We start from the raw sequence: 18050 nt of genomic DNA on the forward strand, positions 1-18050 counted from the left end.
ATATTTTGCAAATGTCACCAGTAAGTGCTATAGGAAATGTGCGAAATCTGATTAAAATGTTAAATAATTTTTCTTGAATGGTTGGACCTGCCATGAGCAAGTCGTTCAATGAGAAACCAGAAGTAGTAGCCGCTGAGCCATCGAAGGCCACTCTGAGTTTTGTGGTGCTACTGCTATCTTTGATGACGCAGTGATGCGGTAAGAAATATTTGCATTTGTGAAAACTATCGTTAGAGACTAAAGACATGTGATTAAGGTCAATATATTCCTTAATGAACTTACTATATTCTGTCTTAAGGTCAGGGTTTCGAGCGAATTTCCTTTCAAGATCTTCGAAGCGTTGACGCGATCTCAAATAAGAATTTCCAAGTACCTCCGGATTCTGTTTGAGGGGCAGACGAACCGAGTATTCGCCTGATGGTAAACGCGAATAATTCTGTTGAAAGTGTGCTTCACAAACGATGTCTTCCTGAGTGGCTTTGGATATGGGTTCGAAGTTTGTCTCAACTTCCCAAAATCGTCGCACTAGATCATCAAGTTTTGAGTCAAGGATGGTGTTGTTTGAAGATTTCTGCTTTCCAATAAAGGATGATAGTTTTGGAGCGCGTTGCCCTCCACCAGACAACACCCATCCGAAGAGAGTCTTTTGGAGCAGAGGTAAGCCGGATGCCAAGCGTATCTGCCCCACACAGAGTAAGTCGAAGAATAGGCCTGCTCCGATGAGCAGATCAATGCGTTCTGATAAGTGGAACCCCGGATCAGCTAGTTGAATGTTAGATGGAATGTTCCACTCACTGGTGCTTACGAAGCACACAGGCTGATTGTCGGTGATGGTGCGCACCACAACTGCTGTGATATTTGTTGAGAACTCTGATATTCGCGACCTTAGTAGGAGCTCCACTGAATAGCCTTCCGTTGAGAAGTTGGCATCTCCGATGCCGGAGACTGTAACCGAAGATTTTGTCTTCAGCAGTTGAATCTGGAGGGTGGGGCCGTGTGTAGAAGTCCACGAAAGTGGGGAAAGCTTCTGACCGCCATTCACCTGGGAATGGCCAGAGCGATTCTTTTGCATGCGGTTCAAGCAGCTCACTACTGCCGGTCGCTTGCGGCCAAGTATCCTCTGGGTAGCCGCTAAACACCCGTTTAGCGGTGAGCTAATGTGAGAAGGCGACAACCTGGCTAGGCCACTCTGACATAATCGGTTTAAGGGCTAGCCGGGGGAGATTTCATCGGCAGCGTCTGTACACCTCTAGGTGCGGCTGCAAGCGGGCGTCTGTCTTGGAGCAAGCGGCTCGCTATATAAACGTGCCAATTAATATTTTCATCCCCGCTGAGCGGGTTGTGCGCTGGGCTTGGGGCCAGTCACGTAAAACCATACTCCAATGAAATATAACAACAAGCCTCGGATAAATACACTCTCTATTGATGACGGCCATGGCAAACGTTTGAAGGACAATGAATTGAGGGCATGCACCTGGAACGTCCGCTCCCTGAATGGGATTGGTGCAGATGCCCGGCTGGTTGATGTCCTCGTCAAAGCAAAATCTGACATCACCGCCATCCAAGAAATGCGTTGGACGAAGCAAGGAAGAAAGAAGATCAAAAATTGTGACATATATTGGAGTGGCCATGCGAATAAGCGCAGTTCCGGCGTCGGATTCGTGGTGGGAGAGAGACTTTGTCGCCAAGTGCTGGCGTTCACGCCTGTGGACGAGCGTCTCGCCGCTATTCGAATAAAAGCAAAATTTTTTAATATATCATTCATCTTCGCCCATGCGCCGACAGAGGAGAAAGACGATGAGGTGAAAGACACTTTTTATGAACGATTAGAACGCACATACGAGCGCTGCCCCCGTCATGATATAAAAGTCGTGCTTGGCGACTTTAACGCCAGGGTGGGCAAAGAAGGTGTTTTTGGCCCTACAGTCGGAAAGTTCAGCCTACACAATGAAACTTCTCCTAACGGACTGAGGCTGATTGACTTTGCCGGTGCTCGAAACATGGTCATATCAAGCACGAGGTTCATGCATAAAAAGATACATCAAGCTACATGGCTGTCTCCTGATCGAAATACTCGCAATCAGATCGATCACGTTGTGATAGACGGACGGCATGCCTCCAGTGTTTTAGATGTGCGAACGATCCGAGGACCTAACATCGATTCGGACCATTATCTCGTTGCAGCCAAAATACGCACCCGCCTCAACGCGGCTAAAAAGAAGGAACAAAAAACACAAGGAAAGCTAGACGTCGAAAAGCTTCAATCACAACAGACTGCCAATGATTTCGCAACTCGACTCTCACACCTGCTCTCTGAGGGCACAACTCATCCTGAAGGAATACAGGAGCAGTGGGAGCATATCTCCAAAGCACTTCATACTGCCGCCGAGGAAAAAATTGGTTACCGGCGGCCACGAAAAAACAACTGGTATGATGAAGAATGCCGCGTTGCAACCGAAAGAAAAGACGCTGCCTACAGGGCTACGTTAAAAGCGAGCGCGACAAGAGGAGTGTGTGAACGCTATCGTGAGTTGAAAAGGGAAGCGAGACGCCTTTTCAGGAAGAAAAAAGCAGAAGCAGAAAGGCGTGAGTGCGAGGAGCTTGAGCTGCTAGCCACCAGGAATAACGCCCGAAAATTCTACCAAAAAATACGGCGACAGACGGAAGGTTTTAAAACCGGGGCAAACTCCTGTAGGAATGAAAACGGCGACCTTGTAACTGATCTCCAGAGAGTGCTTAGATTATGGAGGGAACACTTCTCTGCTCTCCTAAATGGAGGCAGCAATTCACCGCGCAGAGATGAAGAACCCGATCCCGCAATCGATGATGATGGAATATATGTCCCCCCGCCCGATTATGACGAAGTTAGAATAGCAATAACCAGATTGAAAAACAACAAGGCCGTGGGCGCTGATGGATTGCCTGCGGAGCTATTCAAGTTCGGCGGCGAGGAGTTGGTAAGGCGCATGCAGCAGCTTCTTAGCAAAATATGGGGGGACGAAAGCATGCCCGACGGTTGGAATCTAAGTGTTCTTTGCCCAGTCCACAAGAAGGGGGATACTGCAAAATGCACCAACTATCGTGGAATCAGCCTTCTTAATATCGCATATAAGGTCCTTTCAAGTGTATTGTGCGAAAGATTGAAGCCCACCGTGAACCGGCTGATTGGACCTTATCAGTGCGGCTTCAGACCTGGTAAATCTACCATCGACCAGATTTTCACAATGCGCCAAATCTTGGAAAAAACCCGTGAAAAGAGAATCGACACACATCACCTCTTCGTCGACTTTAAAGCCGCCTTCGACAGCACGAAAAGGAGCTGCCTATATGCCGCTATGTCTGAATTTGGTTTCCCCGCAAAACTTATACGGATGTGCAAAATGACGTTGAGCAACACCATCAGCTCAGTCAGAATTGGGAAGGACCTCTCCGAGCCGTTCGAAACTAAACGAGGTTTCAGACAGGGTGACCCCCTATCGTGCGATTTCTTTAATTTGATGCTGGAGAAAATTATACTAGCTGCAGAACTTAACCGCACTGGAACAATATACTATAAAAGCGTGCAATTACTGGCATATGCTGATGACATTGATATCATCGGCCTAAACACCCGCGCTGTTAGTTCTGCTTACTCCAAGCTGGGAAAAGAAGCGGTAAAGATGGGTTTGATGGTGAATGAGGACAAAACGAAGTACCTGCTGTCATCGAGCAAAGAGTCAGCGCATATGCGCCTTGGCAAACACGCTACTGTTGGCAGCCATAATTTCGAAATAGTAAAAGACTTCGTTTATTTGGGAACCAGCATCAACATTAGCAACAACATCAGCACTGAAATCCAGCGAAGAATCAATCTTGCCAATAAATGCTACTTTGGACTAGGTAGGCAATTGAAAAGTAAAGTCCTCTCTCGGCGAACGAAAATCATACTCTACAAGTCACTTATCGTACCCGTCCTGCTATATGGGGCAGAAGCATGGACCATGACAACAGCAGATGAAGCGGCTTTGGGAGTGTTCGAGAGAAAAGTTCTTCGAAAGATTTATGGACCTCTACGCGTTGGCGATGGCGAGTACCGAAGAAGATTTAATGATGAGCTGTACGAGCTATACGCAGACATCAACATAGTCCAGCGAATTAAAACGCAGCGGCTGCGCTGGCTAGGCCATGTTATGCGAATGAAAGATGATGCTCCGGCCAAGAAAGTGTTTCTATCGGAACCCGCCTATGGAAGCAGAGGTAGAGGGCGGCCCCCACTCCGTTGGAAGGACCAGGTGGAAAACGATTTAAACTCCCTTGGTGTGACCAATTGGCGCCGGTTGGCGGAGCGAAGGAGCGACTGGCGCGCCTTGTTGGACGGCCATAACCGTTTAGACGGTTAAGCGCCAATTAAGTAAGTAAGTAAGTTGAAGCTGGTTTACGAAGCGAGATGTGATAAAATGTAGTTGGGAGCCAGAATCCAAAAGCGCACGGCAGGGCACGAAAGATCCAGCGCGATTTTTTATGAGAACGACGGCAGTAGCAAGAAGCACAGAATCAGACGGAGAAACCGAGGCATGGGGCAAGGCAGATAACGACGCAGTCATGGCATTGGATTGGCGTGTAACTGGCGGCGAAGACTCGATTTGACCATCAGTTGACGACACTGTTGGGCGGTTCAGGTGCAAGAGAGTATGGTGTTTGCACTGGCAATTGCGGCAGGTACCGGATTTGCAGTCCCGCAGTTGATGACCGCGCTTCAGACAGTTTATACAAAGAGCGAGCTTTTTAACTTCTTTAAGTCGTAAGTTCGGAGATAAATTTCCGAAGCGTTGGCAGCTGTAAATTGCGTGATCGACCGACTCACAAAACACACAAGAACTTGTTGAGCCCTTTGACGCAACGAAGGATTTCTTTTGGTTTGTACTTACACCTTTGTTCGGTTTCACGACCTGACCAGTCTGTACCTGAGTGGCATGCTCAACATTCTCGAGTGTTCTACAGCGCTTTTCCAAAAATGCAGCCAGTTGTTCCCATGAAGGTAATTCGCTAACAGAAGAGTTCTCCTCCCATTTAGCTTGTGTTGTTTTGTCGAGCTTCTGAAGTATCAAGTGAATGATGATGCAATCTGATATTTGCCCGTTGGTTGCCAGTGACTGCAATGCTCGTAAATGCGCAGTTACCTTGTCTGTCAACTCTCGAAGTTTGATTGCGTTGGAATCTGCCTTGTCCAGCCCGAATATCTCCCTGATGTGTGCCTGAAAGATAAGACGTTTGTTATCGAAACGCTTGTGTAAGAGCTCTAAAGCGATTTTGTAATTGGAATCACTTATCTCTAGTGAGCGCACGGTGTCGAGGGCAGCGCCGCTCAAACACGACCGCAGATGCTGCAATTTGTCGATGTTGGAGAGGTCACTATCTTTGTCGATGATTGAGGTGAACATAGATTTGAAATTTGTCCACTCAGTATAAGCGCCGCTAAATTTTGGTAGTGTTAACAGTGGTAAGCGGGAACTATTGGCATTAACAATGATAGATTGCCCCTCGCTGGAGTTCATTTTAAGCGTGGAACAATGTTGCGGGACACTACGTTTGCCAATCTCCCTCTGTATAGTTGCTCTTAGGTTGATTAAAGCGGTGTCGAAATTGGCTGGCAAGTCACTGCTGATAAATTCGGAGTCCAATTCTTCCAATCTTGTATGGGCGACTGAGAAACTGGATTTTACGTCGGTTATAGACTCCATAGTTGCAGAAAGGCTGTACTCATCCATGCTGCGAAGCTTCTCGGAATTCAATTCGATGGTTATTTGGCCGAGTCTCTCGAATAGAGCTCTTGTTTTCTTCTTTAAGAAAGCTACACGATCGAGGCTTTCTTCCGGCATGATTAGGCCCTTTGTTCAGCTCAAAGAAACGGGAAGAAAGTACTGATAAATTGCGTGATGTCATCACGTCGGTGTCACCAAATGTTGAGCTACTAAGCCTTTTTAGCAGCTATACAAAATCAAGTAAAAGACGCGATTCCGATTTGCACTACTTTATTTCAGAAAAGTTATACAACGAATGACTTAAGAACTATTTTGCGTTTATATTTCCTAATTTACGATGATTCCTATTACAAAAGAATGTGTCCCAAAACTGTTTTTATATATTCTTAAACAATTGTTTTTTTTGGAGCTCTAAGTAAATGCATTCCATCCCATATATTGCTTGTGTGGATATACACACATTACGCACATAAATATTTATGCGCCTAATTGTTTTGCATTTAACGTTCATATGTTCATATGTTTCTACAATAGGTTTGTGTGTTACTAATGAGGGAATAGGAAAATATGCAAAAATGTTATCGCACGTATGTACATAAGTTTAAATTGTAATAGTTAGATTAGGGTGGTTCTAAAATTTTGGACTTCAGTATGTGAATATATTCTATTGATTTTCAATATCGGCTGCTGCTCCGAACAGTCACAGTACGACCTTTTCGTTCCTTTCGTGCGAACAAGGACGCCTCCTAATAATGTAGCTGTATCAAATTCGGCTAAAAAATATATTTTTAAAATATGTCTGGCCTTCGGACCAAATGTTCGGCTGTATATAAGTATAGCTCTGACCTAGATTATGATATATTCATGTTTGTTGAATCTTGGATGAATGATAACTCCTTTAATAGCGAAATTTTTGATCCTAACCTTTATGACGTTTTTCGTAAAGACCGTGATCCTGTTAAAACTGGTTGCCTCCGAGGTGGTGGCGTTCTTATTGCTGTTCGGAGGAAATTCCGCGCCGCATTGGTAACACTTCTCAACTCTGACACAATCATTGACCAGCTTTGCGTACGTGTGCATGGTTCGTCTGATATATTGTATGTATGCGCCTCGTATATTCCACCAAATAGTGCAGATGTTTTATACTTTGCACATGCTGACAATGTTGTTTCATTAGCATCAAATATTGTTGGTGACAACCATCTTTGTGTCCTCGGGGATTTTAATTTATGCCATTTGAATTGGTCCCGAATTGATAGCACGGGTGCACTTATGGCCACTAATGTCAACTGTTCAGCCGAAATTCACCTTATAGATAATATTTTAAGTACCGAATTAGTTCAAATTAATCATTTCTATAACTGTTTAAATATAATTCTAGATTTAGTATTCATTTCTAATAATGTTCATTACACTTTGTCGGAATGCATCACACCAATCTCGCAAGCCGATAAACATCACGTTCCTCTTTCTCTGGAGTTGGAATTTTATGAATTTTCCGACGTTGCTCCTGAGGCTGGTATAAAATTTAACTATAGCGCTTGTGAAATATCTACTTTAAATGAAATTTTGTCAATCATTGATTGGTGCGATGCTTTCTATGGCAAAGATGTTGTTACATCATTATGAGTTGTGCTTGCAGCATGTTCCTATTTTAAAAATAAAACCATACAAAACACCCTGGCATTCCAAGCCGTTAATGCATTTGAGGAATCTAAAAAACAAATTTGGGCAGCTGTACAAAAAAACTGGGAATCCAGTACACCACTCTAAATTTCAATACTATTTGAAGGAGTTCAACTGTTTGAATAAGTTTCTGTATAGAAACTACATTTTAAGTTTTTAGAAAAATATAGTTTCTAACTCGAAGGCTTTTTGGGGCTTCATAAAATCTAAAAAGGCTTCTTCGACAGTTCCAAATAATGTATTCTACGATAGCACATTTGCTAATAGTGCTGTAGATTCCGCTAATTTATTTGCTGATTTTTTTGCTCCAACTTTGAATCCGATTTGCTCTCTGATTCAAGTTTTCCTTCCACGAAGGATTTTTGTATTAACTTCGGGTCTCTGCGTGTATCCGTTTCCGGATGTTATAAACGGCATAAAGAAACTTAAACCGTCAACTAAGACTGACTCTGATGGCCTCTCGGTCATTTTGCTAAAAAGCTGCCTGTGTTTGGCAATGCCACTCACAATCATTTTCAACAATTCTCTGGCCGCTGGTCTTTTTGTGGATGACTGGAAATTAACAACGGTTTCACCTATATTTAAGAGCGGCAATAAAAACGATGTTCGCAATTATAGACCGATTTCGAAGCTATCTTCGGTGTGCAAACTTTTTGAAATTATTGTCAATGACAAATTGTACTTTGCGGTTAAAAGTTTAATCACTATCAACCAACACGGTTCCGTACCAAATCGCTCAACTGTAAGCAACCTAACAGTGTTTAGTGAATACTGCATTTCTGCTGTTTAGAATAGATCTCAAGTTGATACAATTTATACTGACTTCTCGAAGGCATTCGACAAAGTTTCTCACAGAATACTTTTATTGAAGCTGGCTGCTTTGGGTTTTCACTCTACTTTTTTGATGTGGATTAAGTCTTACTTATCCAACAGGCGCTGTGTCGTAGACGTTCATAATACCACATCCCGTCCCTTCATTGCATCCTCAGGAATCCCACAAGGTAGCATTCTAGGGTTTGATGGTGAATGAGGACAAAACGAAGTACCTGCTGTCATCGAGCAAAGAGTCAGCGCATATGCGCCTTGGCAACCACGCTACTGTTGGCAGCCATAATTTCGAAATAGTAAAAGACTTCGTTTATTTGGGAACCAGCATCAACATTAGCAACAACATCAGCACTGAAATCCAGCGAAGAATCAATCTTGCCAATAAATGCTACTTTGGACTAGGTAGGCAATTGAAAAGTAAAGTCCTCTCTCGGCGAACGAAAATCATACTCTACAAGTCACTTATCGTACCCGTCCTGCTATATGGGGCAGAAGCATGGACCATGACAACAGCAGATGAAGCGGCTTTGGGAGTGTTCGAGAGAAAAGTTCTTCGAAAGATTTATGGACCTCTACGCGTTGGCGATGGCGAGTACCGAAGAAGATTTAATGATGAGCTGTACGAGCTATACGCAGACATCAACATAGTCCAGCGAATTAAAACGCAGCGGCTGCGCTGGCTAGGCCATGTTATGCGAATGAAAGATGATGCTCCGGCCAAGAAAGTGTTTCTATCGGAACCCGCCTATGGAAGCAGAGGTAGAGGGCGGCCCCCACTCCGTTGGAAGGACCAGGTGGAAAACGATTTAAACTCCCTTGGTGTGACCAATTGGCGCCGGTTGGCGGAGCGAAGGAGCGACTGGCGCGCCTTGTTGGACGGCCATAACCGTTTAGACGGTTAAGCGCCAATTAAGTAAGTAAGTAAGTTGAAGCTGGTTTACGAAGCGAGATGTGATAAAATGTAGTTGGGAGCCAGAATCCAAAAGCGCACGGCAGGGCACGAAAGATCCAGCGCGATTTTTTATGAGAACGACGGCAGTAGCAAGAAGCACAGAATCAGACGGAGAAACCGAGGCATGGGGCAAGGCAGATAACGACGCAGTCATGGCATTGCATTGGCGTGTAACTGGCGGCGAAGACTCGATTTGACCATCAGTTGACGACACTGTTGGGCGGTTCAGGTGCAAGAGAGTATGGTGTTTGCACTGGCAATTGCGGCAGGTACCGGATTTGCAGTCCCGCAGTTGATGACCGCGCTTCAGACAGTTTATACAAAGAGCGAGCTTTTTAACTTCTTTAAGTCGTAAGTTCGGAGATAAATTTCCGAAGCGTTGGCAGCTGTAAATTGCGTGATCGACCGACTCACAAAACACACAAGAACTTGTTGAGCCCTTTGACGCAACGAAGGATTTCTTTTGGTTTGTACTTACACCTTTGTTCGGTTTCACGACCTGACCAGTCTGTACCTGAGTGGCATGCTCAACATTCTCGAGTGTTCTACAGCGCTTTTCCAAAAATGCAGCCAGTTGTTCCCATGAAGGTAATTCGCTAACAGAAGAGTTCTCCTCCCATTTAGCTTGTGTTGTTTTGTCGAGCTTCTGAAGTATCAAGTGAATGATGATGCAATCTGATATTTGCCCGTTGGTTGCCAGTGACTGCAATGCTCGTAAATGCGCAGTTACCTTGTCTGTCAACTCTCGAAGTTTGATTGCGTTGGAATCTGCCTCGTCCAGCCCGAATATCTCCCTGATGTGTGCCTGAAAGATAAGACGTTTGTTATCGAAACGCTTGTGTAAGAGCTCTAAAGCGATTTTGTAATTGGAATCACTTATCTCTAGTGAGCGCACGGTGTCGAGGGCAGCGCCGCTCAAACACGACCGCAGATGCTGCAATTTGTCGATGTTGGAGAGGTCACTATCTTTGTCGATGATTGAGGTGAACATAGATTTGAAATTTGTCCACTCAGTATAAGCGCCGCTAAATTTTGGTAGTGTTAACAGTGGTAAGCGGGAACTATTGGCATTAACAATGATAGATTGCCCCTCGCTGGAGTTCATTTTAAGCGTGGAACAATGTTGCGGGACACTACGTTTGCCAATCTCCCTCTGTATAGTTGCTCTTAGGTTGATTAAAGCGGTGTCGAAATTGGCTGGCAAGTCACTGCTGATAGATTCGGAGTCCAATTCTTCCAAGCTTGTATGGGCGACTGCGAAACTGGATTTTACGTCGGTTATAGACTCCATAGTTGCAGAAAGGCTGTACTCATCCATGCTGCGAAGCTTCTCGGAATTCAATTCGATGGTTATTTGGCCGAGTCTCTCGAATAGAGCTCTTGTTTTCTTCTTTAAGAAAGCTACACGATCGAGGCTTTCTTCCGGCATGATTAGGCCCTTTGTTCAGCTCAAAGAAACGGGAAGAAAGTACTGATAAATTACGTGATGTTATCACGTCGGGGTCACCAAATGTTGAGCTACTAAGCCTTTTTAGCAGCTATACAAAATCAAGTAAAAGACGCGATTCCGATTTGCAGTACTTTATTTCAGAAAAGTTATACAACGAATGACTTAAGAACTATTTTGCGTTTATATTTCCTAATTTACGATGATTCCAATTACAAAAGAATGTGTCCCAAAACTGTTTTTATATATTCTTAAACAATTGTTTTTTTTGGAGCTCTAAGTAAATGCATTCCATCCCATATATTGCTTGTGTGGATATACACACATTACGCACATAAATATTTATGCGCCTAATTGTTTTGCATTTAACGTTCATATGTTCATATGTTTCTACAATAGGTTTGTGTGTTACTAATGAGGGAATAGGAAAATATGCAAAAATGTTATCGCACGTATGTACATAAGTTTAAATTGTAATAGTTAGATTAGGGTGGTTCTAAAATTTTGGACTTCAGTATGTGAATATATTCTATTGATTTTCAATGTCGGCTGCTGCTCCGAACAGTCACAGTACGACCTTTTCGTTCCTTTCGTGCGAACAAGGACGCCTCCTAATAATGTAGCTGTATCAAATTCGGCTAAAAAATATATTTTTAAAATATGTCTGGCCTTCGGACCAAATGTTCGGCTGTATATAAGTATAGCTCTGACCTAGATTATGATATATTCATGTTTGTTGAATCTTGGATGAATGATAACTCCTTTAATAGCGAAATTTTTGATCCTAACCTTTATGACGTTTTTCGTAAAGACCGTGATCCTGTTAAAACTGGTTGCCTCCGAGGTGGTGGCATTCTTATTGCTGTTCGGAGGAAATTCCGCGCCGCATTGGTAACACTTCTCAACTCTGACACAATCATTGACCAGCTTTGCGTACGTGTGCATGGTTCGTCTGATATATTGTATGTATGCGCCTCGTATATTCCACCAAATAGTGCAGATGTTTTATACTTTGCACATGCTGACAATGTTGTTTCATTAGCATCAAATATTGTTGGTGACAACCATCTTTGTGTCCTCGGGGATTTTAATTTATGCCATTTGAATTGGTCCCGAATTGATAGCACGGGTGCACTTATGGCCACTAATGTCAACTGTTCAGCCGAAATTCACCTTATAGATAATATTTTAAGTACCGAATTAGTTCAAATTAATCATTTCTATAACTGTTTAAATATAATTCTAGATTTAGTATTCATTTCTAATAATGTTCATTACACTTTGTCGGAATGCATCACACCAATCTCGCAAGCCGATAAACATCACGTTCCTCTTTCTCTGGAGTTGGAATTTTATGAATTTTCCGACGTTGCTCCTGAGGCTGGTATAAAATTTAACTATAGCGCTTGTGAAATATCTACTTTAAATGAAATTTTGTCAATCATTGATTGGTGCGATGCTTTCTATGGCAAAGATGTTGCTACATCATTATGAGTTGTGCTTGCAGCATGTTCCTATTTTAAAAATAAAACCATACAAAACACCCTGGCATTCCAAGCCGTTAATGCATTTGAGGAATCTAAAAAACAAATTTGGGCAGCTGTACAAAAAAACTGGGAATCCAGTACACCACTCTAAATTTCAATACTATTTGAAGGAGTTCAACTGTTTGAATAAGTTTCTGTATAGAAACTACATTTTAAGTTTTTAGAAAAATATAGTTTCTAACTCGAAGGCTTTTTGGGGCTTCATAAAATCTAAAAAAGCTTCTTCGACAGTTCCAAATAATGTATTCTACGATAGCACATTTGCTAATAGTGCTGTAGATTCCGCTAATTTATTTGCTGATTTTTTTGCTCCAACTTTGAATCCGATTTGCTCTCTGATTCAAGTTTTCCTTCCACGAAGGATTTTTGTATTAACTTCGGGTCTCTGCGTGTATCCGTTTCCGGATTTTATAAACGGCATAAAGAAACTTAAACCGTCAACTAAGACTGACTCTGATGGCCTCTCGGTCATTTTGCTAAAAAGCTGCCTGTGTTTGGCAATGCCACTCACAATCATTTTCAACAATTCTCTGGCCGCTGGTCTTTTTGTGGATGACTGGAAATTAACAACGGTTTCACCTATATTTAAGAGCGGCAATAAAAACGATGTTCGCAATTATAGACCGATTTCGAAGCTATCTTCGGTGTGCAAACTTTTTGAAATTATTGTCAATGACAAATTGTACTTTGCGGTTAAAAGTTTAATCACTATCAACCAACACGGTTCCGTACCAAATCGCTCAACTGTAAGCAACCTAACAGTGTTTAGTGAATACTGCATTTCTGCTGTTTAGAATAGATCTCAAGTTGATACAATTTATACTGACTTCTCGAAGGCATTCGACAAAGTTTCTCACAGAATACTTTTATTGAAGCTGGCTGCTTTGGGTTTTCACTCTACTTTTTTGATGTGGATTAAGTCTTACTTATCCAACAGGCGCTGTGTCGTAGACGTTCATAATACCACATCCCGTCCCTTCATTTCATCCTCAGGAATCCCACAAGGTAGCATTCTAGGACCTCTCTTGTTTATACTTTATATAAACGACATTGGCTCATGCTTCTCGTTTGCGGAATATCTGCTGTATGCGGATGATCTAAAAGTGTTTGCTGTTATAAATAGTTCTGGTGACTCTAAACGTCTGCAATCAGACTTTAATAATGTCGAAAACTGGTGTAGTTTAAATCGTTTACCGTTAAACATTAAAAAATGCTTTCATGTGACTTTTTCAAAATCAGTTAATACCCTTCGTACTTGCTATAGTATCGCTGGCTATACATTGCAATCTGTTGAAATCAGGGGTGTATTTTGACACTAAATTTAATTTCTCTTCGCATGTAAACTATGTCATAACTCGATTTACGCAATATTTGCGTTCATACGACGTAATTGTTCCGCATTCACCAGTCCCTACACTATGAAGTCACTATATTGTGCCTTTGTCAGGTCGAAGTTGGAGTATGCGGCTGTCATATGGAGACCCTACCAAATTGGCATCTCTAATCGGCTTGAGCGTGTTCAGAAAGTTTTTTTACGATTTGCTCTTCGATCTTTAAACTTCTCTTCATATGAATCTCGATGCCTATTAATTGATCTAAACACGCTTGCAAATATACGATCCATTCTATCTTGCTCATTTGTCATTGGCATAATTTCAGGGACCGTTGATTGTCCATCACTTCTTGATAAAATTCAGTTTAATGTACCATGCAGAAACCTCCGACAATTTTGGGTTTTCTAGAACTATTTATGGTATAAATGCTCCCATTTCTAGAATCTTTGCCCTGGTTAGGGTTGGGCCCATTAGTCCAAGTGGGTCGTAGCACCGAGCTAGAGTAGACAAAGCAGAGCGCTTGGAGTTTTTTCCTAAATCTTGTTGTGGTGTGAAAGAGAATAGTAGGCTGTCCTTAATCGGGTTCCAAATTAAACCCAGTATTTTGGTGATGTTGCTGCCATCATCGAACTTGAGAAAACTTTCTTTGTCTTCATCTGGAATTTCACAAAGAATGTCGGTATTATTCGAACACCACTTACGCAGCTTGAAACTTCCTTGCGCAAGGAGACTGGCTGTCTGTAACTTGATATTGCGGACTTCTTCCACGGAATCACCACCAGATATCATGTCATCTACGTAGAAATCTCGAAGCAAAGTTTTTGCACCAATAGGATAAGTCGAGGATTCGTCAGTTGCGAGTTTATGCATCGCTCTTATTGCCAGAAATGCAGCAGATTTGGTTCCGTACGTTACGGTATCCAGCTTATAAATCTGGAATTCTTCAAGCGGAGATTCCCGCCATAATATGCACTGGAGCATGTTATCCGGAGGGGTGACGCGGACACACCGATACATTTTGCAAATGTCACCAGTAAGTGCTATAGGAAATGTGCGAAATCTGATTAAAATGTTAAATAATTTTTCTTGAATGGTTGGACCTGCCATGAGCAAGTCGTTCAATGAGAAACCAGAAGTAGTAGCCGCTGAGCCATCGAAGACCACTCTGAGTTTTGTGGTGCTACTGCTATTTTGATGACGCAGTGATGCGGTAAGAAATATTTGCATTTGTGAAAACTATCGTTAGAGACTAAAGACATGTGATTAATGTCAATATATTCCTTAATGAACTTACTATATTCTGTCTTAAGGTCAGGGTTTCGAGCGAATTTCCTTTCAAGACCTTCGAAGCGTTGACGCGATCTCAAATAAGAATTTCCAAGTACCTCCGGATTCTGTTTGAGGGGCAGACGAACCGAGTATTCGCCTGATGGTAAACGCGAATAATTCTGTTGAAAGTGTGCTTCACAAACGATGTCTTCCTGAGTGGCTTTGGATATGGGTTCGAAGTTTGTCTCAACTTCCCAAAATCGTCGCACTAGATCATCAAGTTTTGAGTCAAGGATGGTGTTGTTTGAAGATTTCTGCTTTCCAATAAAGGATGATAGTTTTGGAGCGCGTTGCCCTCCACCAGACAACACCCATCCGAAGAGAGTCTTTTGGAGCAGAGGTAAGCCGGATGCCAAGCGTATCTGCCCCACACAGAGTAAGTCGAAGAATAGGCCTGCTCCGATGAGCAGATCAATGCGTTCTGATAAGTGGAACCCCGGATCAGCTAGTTGAATGTTAGATGGAATGTTCCACTCACTGGTGCTTACGAAGCACCCAGGCTGATTGTCGGTGATGGTGCGCACCACAACTGCTGTGATATTTGTTGAGAACTCTGATATTCGCGACCTTAGTAGGAGCTCCACTGAATAGCCTTCCGTTGAGAAGTTGGCATCTCCGATGCCGGAGACTGTAACCGAAGATTTTGTCTTCAGCAGTTGAAGCTGGTTTACGAAGCGAGATGTGATAAAATGTAGTTGGGAGCCAGAATCCAAAAGCGCATGGCAGGGCACGAAAGATCCAGCGCGATTTTTTATGAGAACGACGGCAGTAGCAAGAAGCACAGAATCAGACGGAGAAACCGAGGCATGGGGCAAGGCAGATAACGACGCAGTCATGGCATTGGATTGGCGTGTAACTGGCGGCGAAGACTCGATTTGACCATCAGTTGACGACACTGTTGGGCGGTTCAGGTGCAAGAGAGTATGGTGTTTGCACTGGCAATTGCGGCAGGTACCGGATTTGCAGTCCCGCAGTTGATGACCGCGCTTCAGACAGTTTATACAAAGAGCGAGCTTTTTAACTTCTTTAAGTCGTAAGTTCGGAGATAAATTTCCGAAGCGTTGGCAGCTGTAAATTGCGTGATCGACCGACTCACAAAACACACAAGAACTTGTTGAGCCCTTTGACGCAACGGAGGATTTCTTTTGGTTTGTACTTACACCTTTGTTCGGTTTCACGACCTGACCAGTCTGTACCTGAGTGGCATGCTCAACATTCTCGAGTGTTCTACAGCGCTTTTCCAAAAATGCAGCCAGTTGTTCCCATGAAGGTAATTCGCTAACAGAAGAGTTCTCCTCCCATTTAGCTTGTGTTGTTTTGTCGAGCTTCTGAAGTATCAAGTGAATGATGATGCAATCTGATATTTGCCCGTTGGTTGCCAGTGACTGCAATGCTCGTAAATGCGCAGTTACCTTGTCTGTCAACTCTCGAAGTTTGATTGCGTTGGAATCTGCCTCGTCCAGCCCGAATATCTCCCTGATGTGTGCCTGAAAGATAAGACGTTTGTTATCGAAACGCTTGTGTAAGAGCTCTAAAGCGATTTTGTAATTGGAATCACTTATCTCTAGTGAGCGCACGGTGTCGAGGGCAGCGCCGCTCAAACACGACCGCAGATGCTGCAATTTGTCGATGTTGGAGAGGTCACTATCTTTGTCGATGATTGAGGTGAACATAGATTTGAAATTTGTCCACTCAGTATAAGCGCCGCTAAATTTTGGTAGTGTTAACAGTGGTAAGCGGGAACTATTGGCATTAACAATGATAGATTGCCCCTCGCTGGAGTTCATTTTAAGCGTGGAACAATGTTGCGGGACACTACGTTTGCCAATCTCCCTCTGTATAGTTGCTCTTAGGTTGATTAAAGCGGTGTCGAAATTGGCTGGCAAGTCACTGCTGATAGATTCGGAGTCCAATTCTTCCAAGCTTGTATGGGCGACTGCGAAACTGGATTTTACGTCGGTTATAGACTCCATAGTTGCAGAAAGGCTTTACTCATCCATGCTGCGAAGCTTCTCGGAATTCAATTCGATGGTTATTTGGCCGAGTCTCTCGAATAGAGCTCTTGTTTTCTTCTTTAAGAAAGCTACACGATCGAGGCTTTCTTCCGGCATGATTAGGCCCTTTGTTCAGCTCAAAGAAACGGGAAGAAAGTACTGATAAATTACGTGATGTTATCACGTCGGGGTCACCAAATGTTGAGCTACTAAGCCTTTTTAGCAGCTATACAAAATCAAGTAAAAGACGCGATTCCGATTTGCAGTACTTTATTTCAGAAAAGTTATACAACGAATGACTTAAGAACTATTTTGCGTTTATATTTCCTAATTTACGATGATTCCAATTACAAAAGAATGTGTCCCAAAACTGTTTTTATATATTCTTAAACAATTGTTTTTTTTGGAGCTCTAAGTAAATGCATTCCATCCCATATATTGCTTGTGTGGATATACACACATTACGCACATAAATATTTATGCGCCTAATTGTTTTGCATTTAACGTTCATATGTTCATATGTTTCTACAATAGGTTTGTGTGTTACTAATGAGGGAATAGGAAAATATGCAAAAATGTTATCGCACGTATGTACATAAGTTTAAATTGTAATAGTTAGATTAGGGTGGTTCTAAAATTTTGGACTTCAGTATGTGAATATATTCTATTGATTTTCAATGTCGGCTGCTGCTCCGAACAGTCACAGTACGACCTTTTCGTTCCTTTCGTGCGAACAAGGACGCCTCCTAATAATGTAGCTGTATCAAATTCGGCTAAAAAATATATTTTTAAAATATGTCTGGCCTTCGGACCAAATGTTCGGCTGTATATAAGTATAGCTCTGACCTAGATTATGATATATTCATGTTTGTTGAATCTTGGATGAATGATAACTCCTTTAATAGCGAAATTTTTGATCCTAACCTTTATGACGTTTTTCGTAAAGACCGTGATCCTGTTAAAACTGGTTGCCTCCGAGGTGGTGGCATTCTTATTGCTGTTCGGAGGAAATTCCGCGCCGCATTGGTAACACTTCTCAACTCTGACACAATCATTGACCAGCTTTGCGTACGTGTGCATGGTTCGTCTGATATATTGTATGTATGCGCCTCGTATATTCCACCAAATAGTGCAGATGTTTTATACTTTGCACATGCTGACAATGTTGTTTCATTAGCATCAAATATTGTTG

The 18050-nt window shown here is 42.7% G+C and overlaps 1 protein-coding gene and 1 long non-coding RNA gene across 2 annotated transcripts in view; one reads left to right on the top strand and one right to left on the bottom strand.

Moving 5' to 3' along the window:
* The window catches only part of LOC137248040 (uncharacterized), a 319325-nt gene that overhangs the window by 257533 nt on the left and 43742 nt on the right, over window positions 1-18050 (top strand). The window lies entirely within an intron of this gene.
* On the bottom strand, window positions 9014-15577 carry LOC137250026 (uncharacterized). Its single transcript, XM_067782221.1, has 2 exons — window positions 14830-15577; window positions 9014-11827 (listed from the first exon to the last, which is right to left on the bottom strand). Exon 2 carries the CDS (start codon window positions 10634-10636, stop codon window positions 9146-9148), a length of 1491 nt encoding a protein of 496 aa, XP_067638322.1. The 5' UTR covers window positions 10637-11827; window positions 14830-15577; the 3' UTR covers window positions 9014-9145.

The sequence above is a fragment of the Eurosta solidaginis genome, chromosome 4 (genome assembly GCF_040869045.1).
Source record: "Eurosta solidaginis isolate ZX-2024a chromosome 4, ASM4086904v1, whole genome shotgun sequence".
Classification (NCBI taxonomy): Eukaryota; Metazoa; Arthropoda; class Insecta; order Diptera; family Tephritidae; genus Eurosta; species Eurosta solidaginis.